The sequence below is a fragment of the Eublepharis macularius genome, chromosome 19 (assembly GCF_028583425.1).
Source record: "Eublepharis macularius isolate TG4126 chromosome 19, MPM_Emac_v1.0, whole genome shotgun sequence".
Taxonomy (NCBI): Eukaryota; Metazoa; Chordata; class Lepidosauria; order Squamata; family Eublepharidae; genus Eublepharis; species Eublepharis macularius.
This window is the reverse complement of record NC_072808.1, coordinates 19,649,256-19,667,528: the sequence shown is the minus strand read 5'-3', so window position 1 is coordinate 19,667,528 and position 18,273 is coordinate 19,649,256. Positions and strand designations below refer to the sequence as shown.

The window sequence follows — 18,273 nt, the reverse complement described above, 5'->3', positions numbered from 1 at the left end:
ATAACAACACTTTGTAAATCGCTCTGAGTGGGCATTAAGTTGTCCTGAAGGGCAGTATATAAATCGGATGTTATTATTATTATTATCTTAGAGAGTGTTGCAGAAGCTGAATGGCAATAGCCAGTGAATGACAATAGCAGGCATGATTGGACAGGGTGAGGTAAGCAGAGGGGTAGTGGGTGGGGAGAAATCAGCATTGGTAATGAGACAGGAAGCCCGTGTCTCGATTCAGTCCAGATGGATGCACTGTCATACCCTTAGTCTTAAAGGTACGACTGGACTCTTGCTCTTTTCTAATGTTGCAGAGTAATACACATGGGCAACAAGTACCTTGCAACAAGCATCTTGCAAAAAGGCACAGCATTTAACACACAAGTATTTGCATGTTTTAAAAAAGTGACGTTCCATCTTGCAGATTATGAAACTTCCTCTTCCTGGATCTAGCCTGGATCTGTATGGTGGATTGGGACAGCCTGTCTGGACCATGAGCAATTTCAGAACTAAGACCTCCCCCCTACACAGCCCCCCAAGTACTCCCTCCTCTTTTGGTGCAATACTTGGTGAAAGTTCCCCTTTATATGTGAGCGGGGGGTGGGGGGAAGCAACAACAGCCATGCCTTGTGCAGAGCTGAAGAGCTCCTTTCCCTTACACTCCGCCTGACCACACTGGGCCAGCTCCACTGCATGGTAGATTGAACAAGACAAGAACCCAAAACCAGACAGGACTCAAAACCAGTATTAGTCTGTACCAATATTCAGTAGTTTATTGCGGAGACATACAGCTGTTTTAACAGCGCAAACACTCAAAAAGGGACTACATTTTACCCTAAAGGACAGAGTCCCAGTCCCACAAACCACCCTCCCTCCCAGTTCCATTAAAATCTCCTTTAAGCCTGGCATAGATGAAAAAAAAAAAAGTAGAACAAATGCAGGTTACAAGTTAGTGCATACTCATTTTTGGAAACAAAATTTCACACGACCGTACAGTACACTAAAGACAGACATCACAGCAGATAAGCTGCTTTCGAGAGTAGGCAGAGGGGAAGAAAAGGCAAGAGCCAGTGAGAAAAAGAGGTTGTGGTGCTTTCACTAGACATATTACCACTCGCTGCCATTCCTGAACAGAGACTTTGATGCCCACGACCCCCAACAATCCCATACAGATTGTTTCACACTATGATGTTGGCAGCTGGGAGGGAAAGGCTGACACGGCTTGATCTTTTAAGGTGGGCCTTGAATGTTCAAGTCTATGCCAGCGCAGGAATATCGTCCATTGGTTCAGAAGACTGCTGGGAATAAAAAGGAGTCATGGGGGTACAGAGAAGAGCTCTTCATGCGACTTCTTCCTCCGCCTCCTCTTCGAACTCACCTTCCTCAGCAGTAGCATCTTGGTACTGCTGGTACTCCGAGACTAAATCATTCATGTTGCTCTCAGCCTCTGTGAACTCCATCTCATCCATGCCTTCCCCGGTGTACCAGTGGAGGAAGGCCTTGCGGCGGAACATAGCCGTGAACTGCTCTGAGATGCGCTTGAAGAGCTCCTGGATGGCGGTGCTGTTGCCGATGAAGGTGGCTGCCATTTTGAGCCCACGGGGCGGGATGTCACACACGGCCGTCTTCACGTTGTTGGGGATCCACTCTACGAAGTAGCTGCTGTTTTTGTTCTGCACATTCAGCATTTGTTCATCCACCTCCTTCATGGACATCCTTCCTCGGAAGACCGCCGCGACAGTCAGGTAACGGCCATGGCGAGGGTCACAGGCCGCCATCATGTTCTTGGCATCGAACATCTGCTGGGTGAGCTCTGGCACGGTCAAGGCTCGGTACTGCTGGCTGCCCCGACTCGTGAGGGGGGCAAAGCCAGGCATGAAGAAGTGGAGACGAGGGAAGGGCACCATGTTGACGGCCAGTTTGCGGAGGTCGGCGTTGAGCTGGCCAGGGAAACGAAGACAAGTAGTCACACCGCTCATGGTAGCTGAGACCAAGTGGTTGAGGTCACCGTAGGTGGGAGTGGTGAGCTTGAGGGTACGGAAGCAGATGTCATAGAGTGCCTCATTGTCAATACAATACGTCTCGTCCGTATTCTCCACCAACTGGTGCACGGAGAGAGTGGCGTTGTAAGGCTCCACCACGGTGTCTGAGACCTTAGGTGATGGCACCACGCTGAAGGTGTTCATGATGCGGTCTGGGTACTCCTCTCGGATCTTGCTGATCAGCAGAGTTCCCATCCCAGATCCAGTCCCCCCACCGAGTGAGTGGGTTAGCTGGAAACCCTGAAGACAGTCACAGCTTTCCGCTTCTTTCCTTACCACGTCCATGACAGAGTCTACCAGCTCAGCTCCTTCTGTGTAGTGTCCTTTGGCCCAGTTGTTTCCAGCACCGCTCTGACCTAAGCAGCAAGGAAAGAGTGGGCACGGGAGAAAGGGATTACGACACTAGCGTCATTCGTGGTCATTAGCAACAACGTCAAAAACAGGTTTTTTTTCCTAGAGGTCGATAAAGGGACAAGAGCCATCTATTATTATTTCTAATACCAAGTTCCTTTCAGATGCTAATTTGACCGACATTTTCTCAAGGTGACAAAAAAAGACTCACTCAGAATTGAAGTTCAGATGTGCAAATAACATCTGTATGGATGAGTTTCTGAAGCCTTTTTAAAACAGCTTCCTAAGAGTCCACCCAACATGCTGAACATTTCAAGCAATCATTACGGTGGGAAGTTCTCATTTAATGATATTCACATCCAAGCGCATCTTTAAAGATTTGCTCAGCCCGCATTACCTGAATGTCATTTTTAAAGTGTTCCACGTGTCAATGGTGTCTGCAGCCACAACGGCTAGAACTCTGCTTAGTTTTTAAACCTTTAACCCTTTAAGCAAGAGCCCTATGGCACAGACTGGTAAGCTGCAGTACTGCAGCCCAAGCTCTGCTCACGACTAGAGGTGGGCATGAACAGCAATACAAACAAAAAAAAGCCACAAACAGCCCGATCAGCTGTTCACGAGCAAGCTGTTCGTAAGGCCCCGTTCCCAACAAACACGTGTTCATTCCAAGTGCTGTTCATGGTGTTCATCAGCCGTTCGTCAAGCCAGACAGTCTGGCACCTTTCAATCAACTCTCTTCGCAACAGTAGAACGGACTTTCTGAACTTTGTCTAAACTCCTGTTGACCTGGAAACCCCAATCTAAGCCCAGGGGCACTTCACGCCCCCCCCCACTCAGCCGCTTGTCAGGGTAAACCCGGACAAGGGCTGATTGCAGCCTGCCGGGGTTTAAATTTCCCTCTCCCTGCTGCTGTGCAGTGCAGGAAGAGGGACATTTAAATCCCCCACTCAGCTGCTTGTCAGGGAAACCCCTGAAAAGCAGCTGAGTACAGCCTGCTGGGGTGAAATGCCCTTCTCCCTGCAGCTGCACAGCAGCAGGGAGAGAGGCACTTCACCCCCCCCAACCAGATGCTTGTCAGGGGTTTCCTGACAAAGTCTCCCCCCCTCCCTCCAGCCAACTGGAAGGAGGGGGACTTTGAAGGGAAGGAGGTTCCCCACGCCATTTGCAAACAGCACAGGGAACCTTCTTCCCTTCCAAATCTCCCCCCTCCCTCCCACGAACAGCCAACCACGAACATGTTCGTGAACAGGGTCATGTTCGTGATTTCCTGTTCATGGATGGCAATGAACAACGAACATCATGTTTGTTTGTTTTTTCCTGTTCACGCCCACCTCTACTCACGACCTGAGTTCGATCCTGGTGGAAGCCGGGTTCAAGTAGCCGGCTCACGGTTGACTCAGCTTTCCATCCTTCTGAGGTCAGTAAAAGGAGTACCCAGTTTCCAGGGGGTAGAGCGTAGATGACTGGGGAAGGCAATGGCAAACTACCCCGTAACAACAGTCTGCCAAGAAAACGTCGTGATGCGAAGTCCCCCCATGGGTCAGTAATGACTCGGTGCTTGCACAGGGGACTAGCTTTACCGTAACTCTTTAAGCAGGGTTTAAAGCTAGTTTTCTGCATTATGGAATGTTACACCTACTTCTTTAGCCTAAACAACTTGGCCCATGTTGAGAATCTGAGTTTAGGAAAACAGCTTCATACCCAGCCCTAGCTGGACTGTATTCCAATTCTGCACAACACAAAAGTTTCCAGCTCTTTCTCACCCTCTCCCATCCCAGTTGGCACACGCTGAACATTCACGCTGGCTCATGTCCCTGCTTGTAAAAGCTGAACCGGTACACAGATAACCAAAAGCCGCTGCGCTGGCTTCTTCCACCTTTTTCCTCCAGCTCCCTCTCTCGAGGAGGAGAGGGTTGTTGTAATTAAGAGCTGCTTTTGTAAATATATGCTGCATTGGGTACATGCAGCCTTTTAAGCTTGGTGCACAGCAGATAACGAAGTTATTCCAGTGTGCACGCACCAAATGCTTATTAGAGTCACATTTGAAGCCACGGTGGGCTTCCTAGGCTGGGAGGCAACAAGAGCACAATGGGAAAGACAGGCCAAGAAGCCATATTCCTGAAACCCGGAGAGCCTGTTCATTTTCTGAAGCACCTGTTCCTTGTGCCCTGTTCTGAGCTTAGAACGGGAAGTCTGCTGCTTCCGTAAGTCGAACAGCAACCCTCAGGCCTCAACAGAACAGCACAGACAGTGGCTGGCAAACCATGTCCTGTGTGTTGCATCAGATGTTGCAACTTACCTTGAGCCCTTGGGGGGGGAAAGGGATCTCAATGACTGATTTTAGTAATTCACAGCTAGCTATGCACTGGGTGGCACTTCCAAAAAAATCAGCTATTAATCATATTTTTTCTCCTTCAAGTCACAAGAAGCTTTTCTCCAGTCCACACAGTGGACTGGAGAAGATCTGCAATAGCCTTCCCAAATTGCTCCTTACCGAAGACAAAGTTATCAGGCCTGAATATTTGCCCAAACGGTCCAGACCTAACCGAGTCCATGGTGCCGGGTTCCAGGTCAACCAAGACAGCCCTGGGGACGTACTTGCCACCTGCATTGAGAGAAAGAAGCCTTGAAAAAGGGGCAAAAATCCAGATGTGACAACAGCCCCTTCCCATGATTTCATCATTTGATTGTCAGCCCACTTGCCAGCGGTTCAAGATGGGAACAGGTTCAATACTGCATGGAAGCAGATCTAGCTTGGAAGAGCCCAGAGCCAAGCGCAACCAGGTTCAGAACTGCATCAGGTGCTCTCAGGTGCTTCTTTACTGAGGAAACTGTGCACAGATTCTGCAATTCTCTTGCCCTCATTCACAACAACTGCTTGGAAAAGGTTAGGAACTTTCTGGTAAGAGTTCTGCACTGCAGACTGGAGCTGCCCAGTATTCCCGGAGATCCCTCTACAGAATTCTGTACAATGGTTTGATGGCAAGCAGAAGGGAAACAGGCTGTCCTTCTTTACACACAAGTCAGCCTATGTTTGCGAGGCAGAAATGAGCCTTATTGCTGCTAGGTAGAAATGAGCCATATTGCTTCAATTTTTGTTTTATTTACATTTATAGGCCACCTGCGATCAACAGGAGGATACATTTAATAAGCAGTATAATAGAACTAGTAATGGCAGAAATTTGAAATGGAGCTGTCATCTGAACAAAGCGTAAATATTAAATATGACATGTTAAGCAATGCACAATATGGAATTACATCAGTAGACAGAGCATTTTCCTAGCCCACGTTGTTATAAAGCAGCCCTGTTTCCTAAAGAAAAATGCCCCCTTGAACAATTTTCACTCTAAGCCATCACTCTCCTATTATACTCCACACTGCCTACCCAATGACAGCCAATGTGGTGTCATGGTTAGAGTGTAGGACTAGATCTGGGAGGACCAGGTTTAAATCTCCACTATGACGTGTATGACCAGTCACGCACACCCAGCCTAACCCACCTCAGAGTTGTTGCAAGGATAAAATGGAAGAGAGGAGAATGTCACAGTTTGGGTCACTGAGAGGAGAATGTCACAGTGGGACCCCCATGTTGGCTAGGAAGAGGCAAAGTGCATGCTTCCCTCAGCACCGAGCTGTGATGTGGAATTCCTTCTTTCATAACAATCCAGCACTTTTAACCTGTTCACAAACTGAATGCTGTTCTATACAGTTTTACTACTGTATACAGGGCACAGCGTCATGCACCGTCAGAGTTTTGTTAGGATGGCTCCCCACACATCCTTGACTGGAGTCAGTTGTGCAATTGCTGTCAATGAGAGGGCAAAAGGCTTTACCCAGACTTGCCCCTCTGAGCAACTGCTTCAGATATGGGAAGCAACATGACAAAAGAAACAAAGGCAACTGCCAGTGTGTGGGTGCGCACATGTGTGTTTGTGGCGCGCTGAGAAAGGTTAGTCTAGGGGTCCCCAACTTTTCTGAGACCAAACAGCACAGAGTGGTGGGTGCAACCACAAAATGTTACAGGAGGAAGCACACAGAGGAAGCCCAAGTGCAGGGTCAAGGAGGGGTAATTTAAAAATACATTAGGAAAGAGAGGTGAGAGAATAAAACACACACTGGGGTGGCAGGTGCCACTGAAATAATGCTGTTTTGATCTGCATGGCCAATTAAGTCTTCAAGGGCAATTGGAAGCCCTTCTGAGCAAGAGACCTGCCTGGCCCTACCCATTTTCCAAAAAAAGAACATGTGCTATAGTTTACATTATTTATCGTCTGCCTTTCTCACTGAGACTCTAGGTGTATCAAGGTGATCCGCCCTGAGCCTGCAGGCTGTGGGAAGGGCGGAACACAAATTGAATTAAATCAATAAATATTACATAGTATAAATCAATACAACCAACAGCTGAGACATTCAATAAACAACACAATAGGGTAAGGACAGGAGAGATTTGGAAACAAGCAGAAATCCGATACGGAGCTGAAAAGCAAAGCTGAAGCAAAACATAAGCAAGTTAATAAGACACACTAAACAGCATGGAAACATCCAGGAGGAGCATGCTTATAGCAACAGACAGTACACAGTAGCACAGCTTACAATCCTTACCCCTGTTCCAATGCCGCTCTCTGAACCATTTCCTTACAACACAGTCCTATGACCCATGTTAAGAAAACCCTCCTGAATAATTCAGTTTTGTACAATTTGGGACAGCTAGGAGAGTAGGAGCTTTCCTGACTTTTCAGGCAGGCCATTCAATAGAGTGGGGGGGGGGGTCACTACAGAGAATGCCCAATTGCAGGATGAACCCTCCAGACGGTCCTGTTCAGATGAGCGAAGCTGCTGAGGTGGCACACGGGGAGAAAGGCAGTTCTGCACACACTGAGGGGCCAAGGCCGTGGAGGACTTCGTATGTGATAGCCAATACCTTGAGCGGAGTCTGGTAACTGATGTGTAGTCGACGGAGTGACTGCAGAACAGCAGTGATGCGCATGCTCTGCCTAGCTCCTGATAATGATCGAGCTGCAGAATTCTGCACCAGCTGGAGTCTCCAAGCTGACCTGGCAGGCCCCAGGAGAGATGTCAGCAGGCATCAGGGCAGCCACGGGGGCTACGCTGAGGACCTCTGGGTTAGTCAATTTCAGGTAAACTTCTGCACAAGGGACTATGATGACATTTCTGGGAGCACTTCGGCTTCCAACGTACTTGGCACCGCCAGCCGTACCAACCTGAGGCCTCATTGTAATAGACGTTGATCCTCTCCAACTGAAGATCGCTGTCTCCGTGGTAGGTGCCGGTGGGGTCTATACCATGTTCATCACTGATGACTTCCCAGAACTGTTGGGGAAAGGATAAATTATTAGGGACCAGGCCCCTCTGAATAATGTATTCCTGCCTCTCAGGAACAGGAGAAACCAAAAGCAGATACACACGTGCCCATATAGGACAGCTGCCACAGGCCTGGCGCGCAATGATCAAGAAATGCTCCTGCGTGGGTCCCATTTCTCACACAACAGATGTCAGACAGGAAGGCAGCCCCTTGGGTTTCCCACTTTAGGTACCACGGTGAGCATACGAATCCCATAAATTAATCATGGCATGTGTGTTTGCGGAGGGTAAGAAGAGAGGGGCTGCAAGGAGATGCATTTCTTCGTGGCTTCTGATGGCAGCCGAGAGAACAATTAAAGGCCTCTCACCTGTCATTTTACGCCTGCCTCCTGTTGCAGAGGAGCGTACTCCAATACCTGGCCTACCCCCCTCAGAAGTATCAGCATCAACCTTCACTGCAGATCAGGGCACACACTGCTTTGCCATCCAATTATCTCAAGAGCGGAGAAGGCAGATGCTATTGGCTGAGCATCACTCAACCAGCTCATTCTGTCACCCTGACCTCTGAAGGGACTCGCTCAAGAGAGGATTCGGTTTCACAGAAACATGAACAAGAGGATTTTAGTTCATTGGGTTTCAGGCTCCTTATCCTTGGAAAATACTTGTGCGTGGAGCCTCTGCAATGTCACGGGAGAGAACACGGGTGTTCCAGAGGGGCCACTTCATGAATGGTCTCCGCAGATATAGAAGTATTGTGTCAAGTGAATGCATTGTGTCAAGAGCATTTCTTGACATATTCTGGTGTACACCAGAGAAGTCAGGCGACGTGCCATGCCGCTCATTTATAGGATGGGCCAGGCTGACACCACGGTAATTTCATGGCGACTATGGGATACTCTGAAGCACTTCCAACATTCCCCTGAAGACACATGCAGGATGTGAGGGAACGCCCTCTAAGATGAAGAGTCCCTGATAAAACAGAGGACATCCCTGGCTCCATGAACACCCTGAGGACCAGAGGGGGCAATGGTTACTGTCAGACTACAACAGGGAAGACCAACACTTGGCGCCATGCTCTGCCATGGAAGTTTGCTGGGCGAGTCCCTTTTTTTAAACCTAATCCTCACCGCAGATAAAATGGGAAATAATAATAACATTGGATTTATATACTGCCCTTCAGGACAACTTAATACCCACTCAGAGCAGTTTACAAAGTTTTATTATTATTATCCCCACAACAATCCCCCTGTGAAGTGGGTGGGGCTGAGAGAGCTCTGAGAGAGCTGTGACTGACCCAAGGTCACCCAGCTGGCTTCAAGTGGAGGAGTGGGGGATCAAACCCGCGCTCTTAACCACACCACCAAACTGGCTCTGGAGAACAATGTAAGCCACTCTGGGCACCCACTGGGGAGAAATGTAGTAAATAAATCCCTCCAGCCACTAATTCCTGTTAATTCCTCCAGTTATGTTAAGGAAGCTTGTGACTTTTCCTAAAGAGGGGGCAAGTGAGGACAATGGCAAGTGACGGTCAAGTCATTTGCAGCCATCAGTCTCTTAAAGGAGCCATAATATACTAAGTGAAGCAGTATTTGCTTTGATAGTTGGTTCCCACCCACCTCAAGACCGGAAGCACTTGCCCTGGTCATTCTTGCACCTGATTGTGCATGAGGTTTTGATCTCTCCTGTAACTGCCCCCCCCATCTCTCTTGTACATGGAAATCCAAACCATCAGGAAGAAAGGCTTTCCAAAGGGCCAATCAAAAAGCACACACATTACAGAAGTGGGAAGAGAGACTGATGTAGACCATTTCTACTCATAGCAAGCAGGGAGAAAGGCCCGGGGAGGCCCAACCAAAGGAGATTGAGACCACTTTGACTAATTCACTAAGGAAGATGCAGAAAAGAGCAAGAGTCCAGTAGCACCTATAAGACTAACAACATTTGTGGTAGGGTATGAGCTTTCGTGAGTCACAGCTCACTTCTTCAGATAGCTGAAGATACCCCACCACCAATTTTGTTTTTTGAAATTTACATTTATTTAAACAATAAACAATACATTTTTGTTAATCTTATAGGTGCTTCTGGACTCTTGCTCTTTTCTACTGCTACAGATAAACATGGCTGCCCATCTTGATCCATCTCCACTGAGGAAGAGGGCATAACAAATGGAGAGGGAAGCCCTCGCAGACAGACCTTCTAGACCTTTCTGAGCATCAGTTGGGACGCATGACTAGACAGGTACTCCCAAATTATATGCTGCAAGAGGAGCTGGAAGCACCTCGCTCCATTCAGCTCCACACTGCATTGTACAGACGCTGGTCCCCCTTTCTGAAATGCACCCAATGTTTTTTTTTATTCTGTAATGACCAGGGTAACCCCAGCAGCATCCCGATCACCCTGAAATCACCAACCCATCTCTAAATGGTGGCTTCACTGGGCAAAAAGGAAGACAGAGTGTGCTGAGCGAGTCCTATGAACTAGGATATCTTGCCACTGCAAGAAGACACAATCTTTTAAAATATGCTTCGGATTTTAAACCAGATGGGGAAAAGCCTCACAGTCCTGGAATTGAAACTGCGGCCAAGAGATCTCAGGTGATGGCATCAGAGAGAACAAGATGCCAGAATGTGCAGCGCACCCATCTTCTGACCCTCCGAGGGCAGGTGCAAGAATGTATACCTAAAGTCTTTGAAGGGAGGCATGTTCAAACAATCAATTCCTTGATTGTCACCACTAGCAGCATATTTAATTTCAAAGGCAGAGTGACACCAGCTTTAGAGGAAGAGTGATCATTCGATTCCTCCCTCCTTCAGTCTTCCACCCGTGGCCAGCAAGACATTTTGTTGGCTGAAGCCACACAGCCAACCTGTGGTTCGTTACAGTGGGTCAACGGAGAATTGTTTCCCTGGGATAGCGATTCTTGGGCTGGCTGGATTTGCCAACCTCACCTTAGCAGCGCCCAAAGTGCTTGACAGTAATGCCAGGGCTGTTGTGTGTCCCCCTCCCCGCCCAAAGCTTAATGCTGACATGCATTAATACATGCATGTCATGTATGAATGGACCACTGTCATTTTTGACACATCGCTGCAGAAACAAATGTTCTCATTCAACTGCCAGCCAAACACACAGTAATCAAGTGAAGAAAACTGTATGTTGCGCACAGCAGGTATAAGCTAGCCTTAGGAAATCGGGTATCGCTCAGCTTCCTTTCCAGCTACCCCCTATTTCACTCATGTTTCTTTGTAGGGTTAATGCAAACCTAGTTAGAATCACGGGGAGCCTCCAAATAATGCCAGCAACAGTTAAATACGCTGAAGCATTTTTTTAAAAAATGCAATCTTTCCCCTACAGGTGGTATTCCTTGGAAGAAAGCCATTTCCAAGGATTTAGGCACAAATTAAGTGAAACAGACTGAGAGGTGACATGATAACCATCTTCAAGTACTTGAAAGGCTGTCATCTAGAGGATGGCGCGGAGTTGTTTTTCGTTGCCCAGAATGTCAGGTCAGAACCAACGGGTTGAAATTCAATCAAAAGAGCTTTCGGCTAAACATTAGGAAGAACTTCCCGACAGAGTGGTCCCTCAGTGGAACAGGCTTCCTTGAGAGGTGGTGGGCTCTCCTTTGGAGATTTTTAAGCAGAGGCTAGATGGCCATCTGACAGCAATGCTGATTCTGTGAACCCGGGCAGATCATGAGAGGAGGGCAGGAAGGGTCACATCAGTGCTTAGTTCTTGTGGCCCCTTCTTACACACCCAGGGTAATGCCGATCGCCACATGGGGTCAGGTAGCAATTTTCCCCAGACCAGTTTGTCTAGAGATCCTGATGGTGTTTTGCCATCTTCTAGGCATGGTGGTGTAGGGGGGAGGTAGTTGTGAATGTCCTGCATTGTGCAGGGGGCTAGACTAGATGACCCTTGAGGTCCCTTCCAACGCTATGATTCTAGGAAAGACTCCAGTTATCTGTCTCCCAACAGAGGCAAGAGCTACATTAATACAGTGGCCAAGAGACTGAGCCAGGGAGCCGCAGTTTAGTTCACACCAAGGGGCTGCAAGGCAAATCAGTCTTTCAAACCCTGCTGCCTCTCTGCTCCATGTACAATGCAATGGACTGAGGGCATACAGAAGGTAAATGGGCTGTCCTTATACACACATCAGCCCCTGTTTACTAGGCAGAACAAGAGTTAAGGTATTATAAATGAGAAAAGGACTGAATTCTTGGAATACCTTCTCCTCTTCCAAAAGTGGGAGACAGCTTTGGGTTCCCCACCTGCTTCTCCACCTACCCACATTCCACGTCTACCCCTTCATTCCCATGAGTCCTAGATCCTACTTCAGCAAGAAGCTGCTAATCCTGAATCCCAGCTGTAATTCCTTCCTCTCCAGCTCACAACGAGGGTGCCCTAAGTGAAGAGTTCGCGTCAGTTTAGCCCGGCAGGCAGAGCCTCCCATCGTTTCTTAACACGTTCTGCTATGCGGCTACAAAATGGAGCCTTCTTGCTGCGAGTCTGTGCTGCAGCATGAGTGGCAGATTCTATTTATACCTCAATGCCTGTGAAACCAGAAGGGAGAGCACAAGAATAGGTGCTGAGGTCACCCTCGCTTCTCTTCACAGCCCTCCCCAGCACCAAAAGCGGCTCCTCCAGTAGGGAGCGGCAAGAGCTGCAGTCGTAAATCCACCCAGTCCAAGAGCAGACAGCCAGCCCAAGAGCTCCATACGGGGCCGAGGGGGAGGGGAGGGAGAAAGCAAAAATGGCTGACAGTTTCCCTCAGCCCAGCCAAGTCTTCAGGACAGCTAAGTCCTCATCCTGCAGCCCGACACCGTGCAAAGGTTTCATAAGCCAATTCCATCTCCAGCATCCATTTTTCCCAAGGGGTCTTTATGGGTTTGCTGCTACAGAACATCTCTGTAGCTTAAAACTGGGCCCCCAGGATGACTCTTCTCATTTCTCTTTGGGGGAAATGGACAACTGGCATCCCAGCCACCAACCCATGGCTGGGCCTTCCAACAGAGCCTGCCTGGCCAATCAGGTCTATTTAGGCTCGTGACAAAACTGAGGCTATCGTTCTTTGGTCACATCACGAGAAGACAAGATTCTCTGGAAAAGTCAATAATGGTAGCAAAAGTGGGAGGCAGTAGGAAAAGAAGACCTAAAATGAGATGGCAGGACTCAATGAAAGAAGCCTCGTCCTCCAGTTTGCAGGATCTGAGCAAGTCTTTCATTCATACGGTCACCATAGGTTGGAGGCGACTTGGCAGCATACAACACATACAGGCTTCTGTATGCCACCAAAAAGCATGCCCAAACACTGCTTTAAGCTGCACTGGGCTGCCACAAGAACGATGATGACGTCTGTACTAAAATCCTAGCCAGGGAACATGGTTGCTGCTGTCTTTTGTACATATGTGGGAGAGGAAGCAAGCTCTCATGCCCATAAAGAGAGAGGCCCCTATTTAAGCCAGCTGGGTTCTTTACTTGATCAAGACACCCCATTCATTCCACAATTGCAGGGGAAGAGTTCAGGAGGAACACACACAGAAGCCTACGGAAATTGTTGGTAGGGTATGAGCTTTCGTGAATCACAGCTCACTTCTTCAGAACTGTGATTCACGGAAGTTCAGACCCCACCGCTAATTTTGTTAATCTGATAGGTGCTACTGGAATCTCGCTCCTTTCTACTGCTACAGATAGACAAACACGGCTACCCATCTTGATCTAAGCCTATGGAGTTACCTAAGCACAATTCCCTACAGCAGTAATTGCACTGACCCCTGGGGTTAGGATGAATCCACTGCCTTCAGGAGTGTGCATGCACAGTTCATCTGTGCACACTGAGCAGATAAGTCTTTAAGCTGTTTCCGATTATTAAGGCCCTCAGACCCCACTGGGTTTAGCCATAATGTTGAACAGATGTTAGGAAAGGCAGGGGGTGCTCTGCAATTCGGTGCAAAGGAGCCACAGCTTAAGTCCAAAGGGTGGCACAGCAAAACTGCTGCCAGTCATTACAGTGAAGGGGATGGCGCTTTAAGAAGCAGTGGCTTAAATGGTCAACACAAGATGGGTGACAAGTATTCCTAGCTTGATTCCCTCTCCCTTTCTCAGTTGCTGAGCAAGCTCACAGAGTGGAGGAGGCAAACTTGGTAACGGAGTAAGACCTGAGCCCAGCAGCACCTTAAAGACCAACAAGATTTCCTGAGAAAGGTTGTTGGGTCTTTAAGGTGCTATCAGACTTGGATCTTCTTCTTCCACTGTAGACCAACACAACTGCCCACTTGAAATGCTGTAATAACGGCTCAGGCTCAGTTCTCAGCAAGGCGGTGAATTTGCATCTCTGCTGCACTATTGCAGATGACATGCAGAAACCTTCCTTCACACTCTATTAATACATTTACACCCCATTTTTCTTCTGTCAGGGAATGCAGAGCCAGTGTACTTTGGGTTCCCACGAGTTTGACATTTACACACGGATCAGACTATGGTAAACTAATCACAAGCAAAGTTGCTGTCTCATGCATGCTCCAACCTTGCCAGACACCAAGTTTGCTACGTGGAGAGCGCTCTTCCGCCTCACCCACAACTGTGCCAACTCTGCCAGAACTAGGCTCAATGAGGAAACTGGGATTAGTAGCCACCCCCCCCCATCAATTTGTGCAGCCAGTCAGATGAAGATGGGGAGGGGGAAGAGAACAAGTTAGCAGCTCAGCTTTCCTGAAAAGCACAGAAGGCTCACGTATTAGGCAAAGCTCCATAAAAGCCACCTCTTACGCCCGAGCAATTCTTCAGGTCAGGATGGACAAACATGCTGCTGTATTTCTGACCTACTTCCTTAAAGGAAAAAAATCCTCAGGGGCTAATGAGAGTGCAGCGCAAGCTCTCCTGACTACAGAAGCCTGTAATCTCTGAATAACAGCAACTAGCAAGAGGCCAAGCGTTGGGAAGCTCTGGCTTACTAAGGCATTCAGAAATTGGCCTCGACAGGAATGCTTTAGGGGACCGACTAGGTCCCTTCCAGCAGCCAATCAGGTCAAACTGCAGTATCTAGACCGGGAGGGTTATTCCACCCATGAGACGGAGACAGGGAGTGTGCACGCATGCACACAGATGCACGTTCAAGGCCTTTGGGGGAATGTACCGAAGGAGGCGAGCAAAGCCAGTAGTCTTTCAGCGGAGTCCTAAGCAGAGTTACTCCAGTCTACGCCCACTAAAACCAATAGGTTGTAGACTGGAGTAATTCCACTTAAGATTGCACTGGGCGGGAAGGAGTTTGTTCGAATGGGGCTTAAGCTGCACCCCAAGACATGACCTCGAGCACAACGGATCACGATGGGTAGTCCTGTTGGTCTGTCTGTAGCAGTGGAAAAGGACAAGAGAAAAGCAGCGCTGACAAAATTGGTGGTAGGGTGTGAGCTTTCATGAGTCACAGCTCACTTCTTCAGCTACCACTGAAGAAGTGAGCTGTGACTCACAAACGCTTGTACTCTGCCACAAATTTTGTTAGTCTTAGAGGCGCTACTGGACTTGAGCTCACCAGACCACGAAGAGAGGGCCGAGCTGGAGCTGGTTCTAGCCCAGAAGGCAAAGCCCAGAAGGCTCTCCCTCAGTCGCCCCTCGAGGGGCACATTTCATGCCCGCGTTCATCCCTCAGCAATCCTAAACAGAGTTACTCCAGTCTAAGCCCACTAAAATCAATGGACGTGGACTGGAGTAAATGCATTTAGGACTGCACTGGGAGGGCAGCCCCAGGCAGGGAGCCGGGCCAGCCGGGCCGCGAGGGCTGCCGGCTTCGTTCGACGACCCCTCAGGGGAGCCGGGCAACAGTATCCATTTTGATCCAAGCGGGCAACGTCGGCCGCCGAGGCCGCCTCTCTCCCCCGCCGGCTGGCTACAGTATCCCGCGAGGGAGGAAGCGCCGCTCGGGCCCGAGGCGGCCTCAGCGCGCCGGAGGGAGCAGGCGCGGCCAGCCTGGGCGCGCCGGGAAGGGCGCGCGGCTCGCCTTCGCCAGCCGGGCCCGGCGCGCCTTCCTGCTCCGTCTGCCGGGGCGCGCGGCTCCCAAAGGCCTCTCCGCCGGCCAGGCAGGGATTTGCCCCGGGCCGGCGGGCGGCGCGCGTCCCTTTCCAGCGGGGGAGAAGGGGGCCATGTTGGCGGCCGCATTGCGCAAAGGGCCGCCCCAGCGCGCTCTGCGCTCCCGGCCAGGCAGCTCCCGGCCCTCTCCCCGTCCCCGCCCGGCCCCTCCTCGCCTTTCCCCCCGGGAGAAGCAGCAGCGCCGCCGCCGCCCATCACCGCAGGAGGCCAGTTCGGCCCTCGCCGGCGCCGCGCCCTGACCTTGGCCCCGATCTGGTTGCCGCACTGGCCGGCCTGCAGGTGCACGATCTCCCGCATGATGCCTCCGCTGCCCGTCCGCTCTGCTCTGCCTCTCCCCGCCCGGCTGCGCCTTAAGTAGGGCCCGCCCGGGAAGGGAGGGGCTGGTGGCGTCACTGCGCATGGGCAGCTCCGTGCCCCCCCCTCCCGTCGGTGTCCTGCCAGGTGGCCCAGCTCCGCCAGCGCCTCCCGAAGAGCGAGTGGCCGGGCGCGGGGGGAGAGCGCGCTCTGTGCATGCTCGGAGCCGCTCTCGTTCAGTATGGGGGAGGGATCCGAACGGTGGGAGGCGAGACCCCATTTCCTGGGGGCTTCTCCAGGCCGTTGAAGAAAGACGCTTAAGACGCCCTCAGGGGCCTGAGAAATGATGGTGGGGCTCCGGGGTCATTTCGTAGAAAAAGAGCTGGAGGAACTCATTAGCATAACACATTAGCATATGCCACACCCTTTGCCATCCCTGGAAATGTGTCATTGGCATAACTGATTTGCATATGCCACACACCCCTGACCTGACCCATCCTGGCTGTTTTGGACCCAATCATTGCCATTCAGGGCCGAAATTGGGCCCAAAATGGCAAAAAGGGGCTGTGAATGGCCAAGCAGGAGCCCAAAATGGTCAGGATCGGGCTGCTGCTGAGCAGGAGAGTGATCCACCCGTCAGAGTGGTGGATCTGACCTGACCTATCCGGGCTGTTTCGGCCCCAATCCAGAACAAAACGGCCCCAAAATGGCCAAGTGTCAGGTGGGTGGGGCCACCTGATATGTGACCTCTTTGGGGAACTGCTGGAATTGCGTTCCCGCATGTTGTCATGTGTGACTATGCCCGTTCATGCATGCCAATAATATTTGCTGTCAACTGTGTACTTTATGCTGTCAGGGGTGACTCCATTTTGTGTGCCTGGGTATAATCTTGTTGCTAGCATTCCAATGAAGTCTCACTCATTCCCAGGCCGGGTGTTTACCAGTTGGAGGTTTCCTGCCAATGTTATGTCCTCTCTCTCTCTCTCTCTCTCTCTCTCTCTGTAGCTGATAGCACAATAATGCAGGCTGTTCTTGCACATATCAAACAGCACCAAATTGTTTGGAATAAGGGAGGGGGGAGAGAGCAAGTGTTGAAGAGGCTTGTAATTTTCCTATGTAACCATTCTGGTCAACTTCCTACTAGAACTATCTAGGGGCTTACCTTGCTCTTAGGTAGACCTTTGGATCTGATTATGGAAAGAACTGATTTCTGAATAAAAGTCATTCAACCAAGAACCAGTGTCTTGTTGCAATGAACCAGGGATCTGTCTGCTGTAGTCTATCATCCAGAGTCTGACATTTTGACCAGAATCCTGCTTCAGTCCTTTGTACCTGAAACCTGGGATCATGGCTACCGTCTTCATGTCGTCTGAGCCAGACCCAGAGCTACCAGAGCCAGAGGACCCGTCAAATCAGCGGGGACCGGATACTACCCCGGAGGGAACTTCTATGGGACTAGTGCCTGTGACCCCTAACCAATTAGAGGTTCTAATGGATCATAATATCTCAGCCATGAGGGGCCTAAGCATGGGGGGAACCTTGTTGATGTACTCCGAACTGGGAGCAATCCCTAAAACTGGATCAGAGTACCGCCAATGGAATTTACCAGCCCCGCACGAGTGGAATCCACGAAGGTCCACAATGATGCTACAATAAAATTGGTTAGTCTTAAAAGTGCTACGGGACTCTTTTTGATTTTGCCACTACAGACTGACACGGCTAACTCCTCTGGATCAATGATGGGGGAGGAGACCCGACGCCGGGGCACGGTGAACTTTCGAAGCTCCCTATGTGGAAACCTACGTGGGAGAACCGACGACGCAGCCAGTAGCACCTACCGCGGGGAGAGTGGGATGGAGCCTGAGTCCAGGGGCTGCCGAGCCTCATTCCTTAAGGCAGGTGCCGGAGCTGCAGATGTTGGGCGGCCCACCAACTCGGTGGGAACCGGGAGCTGCGGCTGAGCCAATGAACCAAGAGTGGAGCCAGAAGCTGCAGCCGTTACCGCTACAAGTGGCACCAACACAAGCGGTGTTGGGGGATGTACAAATGGGAACAGCGACAGGGCCAATCTACCAGGAATGGGGCCAGACGCTGCTGCTCCCTATACCAGCACAATCGGTGCTGGAGGATGTACAAATGCAGGGGAGCCTTGGATTAACCCCTGAAACCAAGTACGCTGTAGGTTTCTACT

The 18,273-nt window shown here is 50.2% G+C and overlaps 1 protein-coding gene across 1 annotated transcript; it reads right to left on the bottom strand.

Annotated features, from left to right (window-relative positions):
- Positions 1-736: 736 nt before the first annotated feature.
- TUBB4A (tubulin beta 4A class IVa) lies at positions 737-16,109 on the bottom strand. The gene is made up of 4 exons (XM_055003229.1): positions 16,029-16,109; positions 7,607-7,715; positions 4,879-4,989; positions 737-2,389 (listed from the first exon to the last, which is right to left on the bottom strand). The coding sequence occupies exons 1-4, from the start codon at positions 16,083-16,085 to the stop codon at positions 1,332-1,334; spliced, it is 1,335 nt and encodes a 444-aa protein (XP_054859204.1). The 5' UTR covers positions 16,086-16,109; the 3' UTR covers positions 737-1,331.
- Between the last annotated feature and the right edge of the window lie 2,164 nt (positions 16,110-18,273).

What these genes read in the sequence shown, in the direction of transcription:
- TUBB4A (XM_055003229.1), bottom strand. Translation starts at nt 16,085, where the DNA reads ATGCGGGAGATCGTGCACCTGCAGGCCGGCCAGTGCGGCAACCAGATC. An exon ending in GCAACCAGATCGGGGCCAAG is followed by an intron (nt 7,716 to 16,028) that starts GTCAGGGCGCGG and finishes TTTCCCCAACAG; the next exon opens with TTCTGGGAAGTCATCAGTGA. An exon ending in CTATTACAATGAGGCCTCAG is followed by an intron (nt 4,990 to 7,606) that starts GTTGGTACGGCT and finishes CTCTCAATGCAG; the next exon opens with GTGGCAAGTACGTCCCCAGG.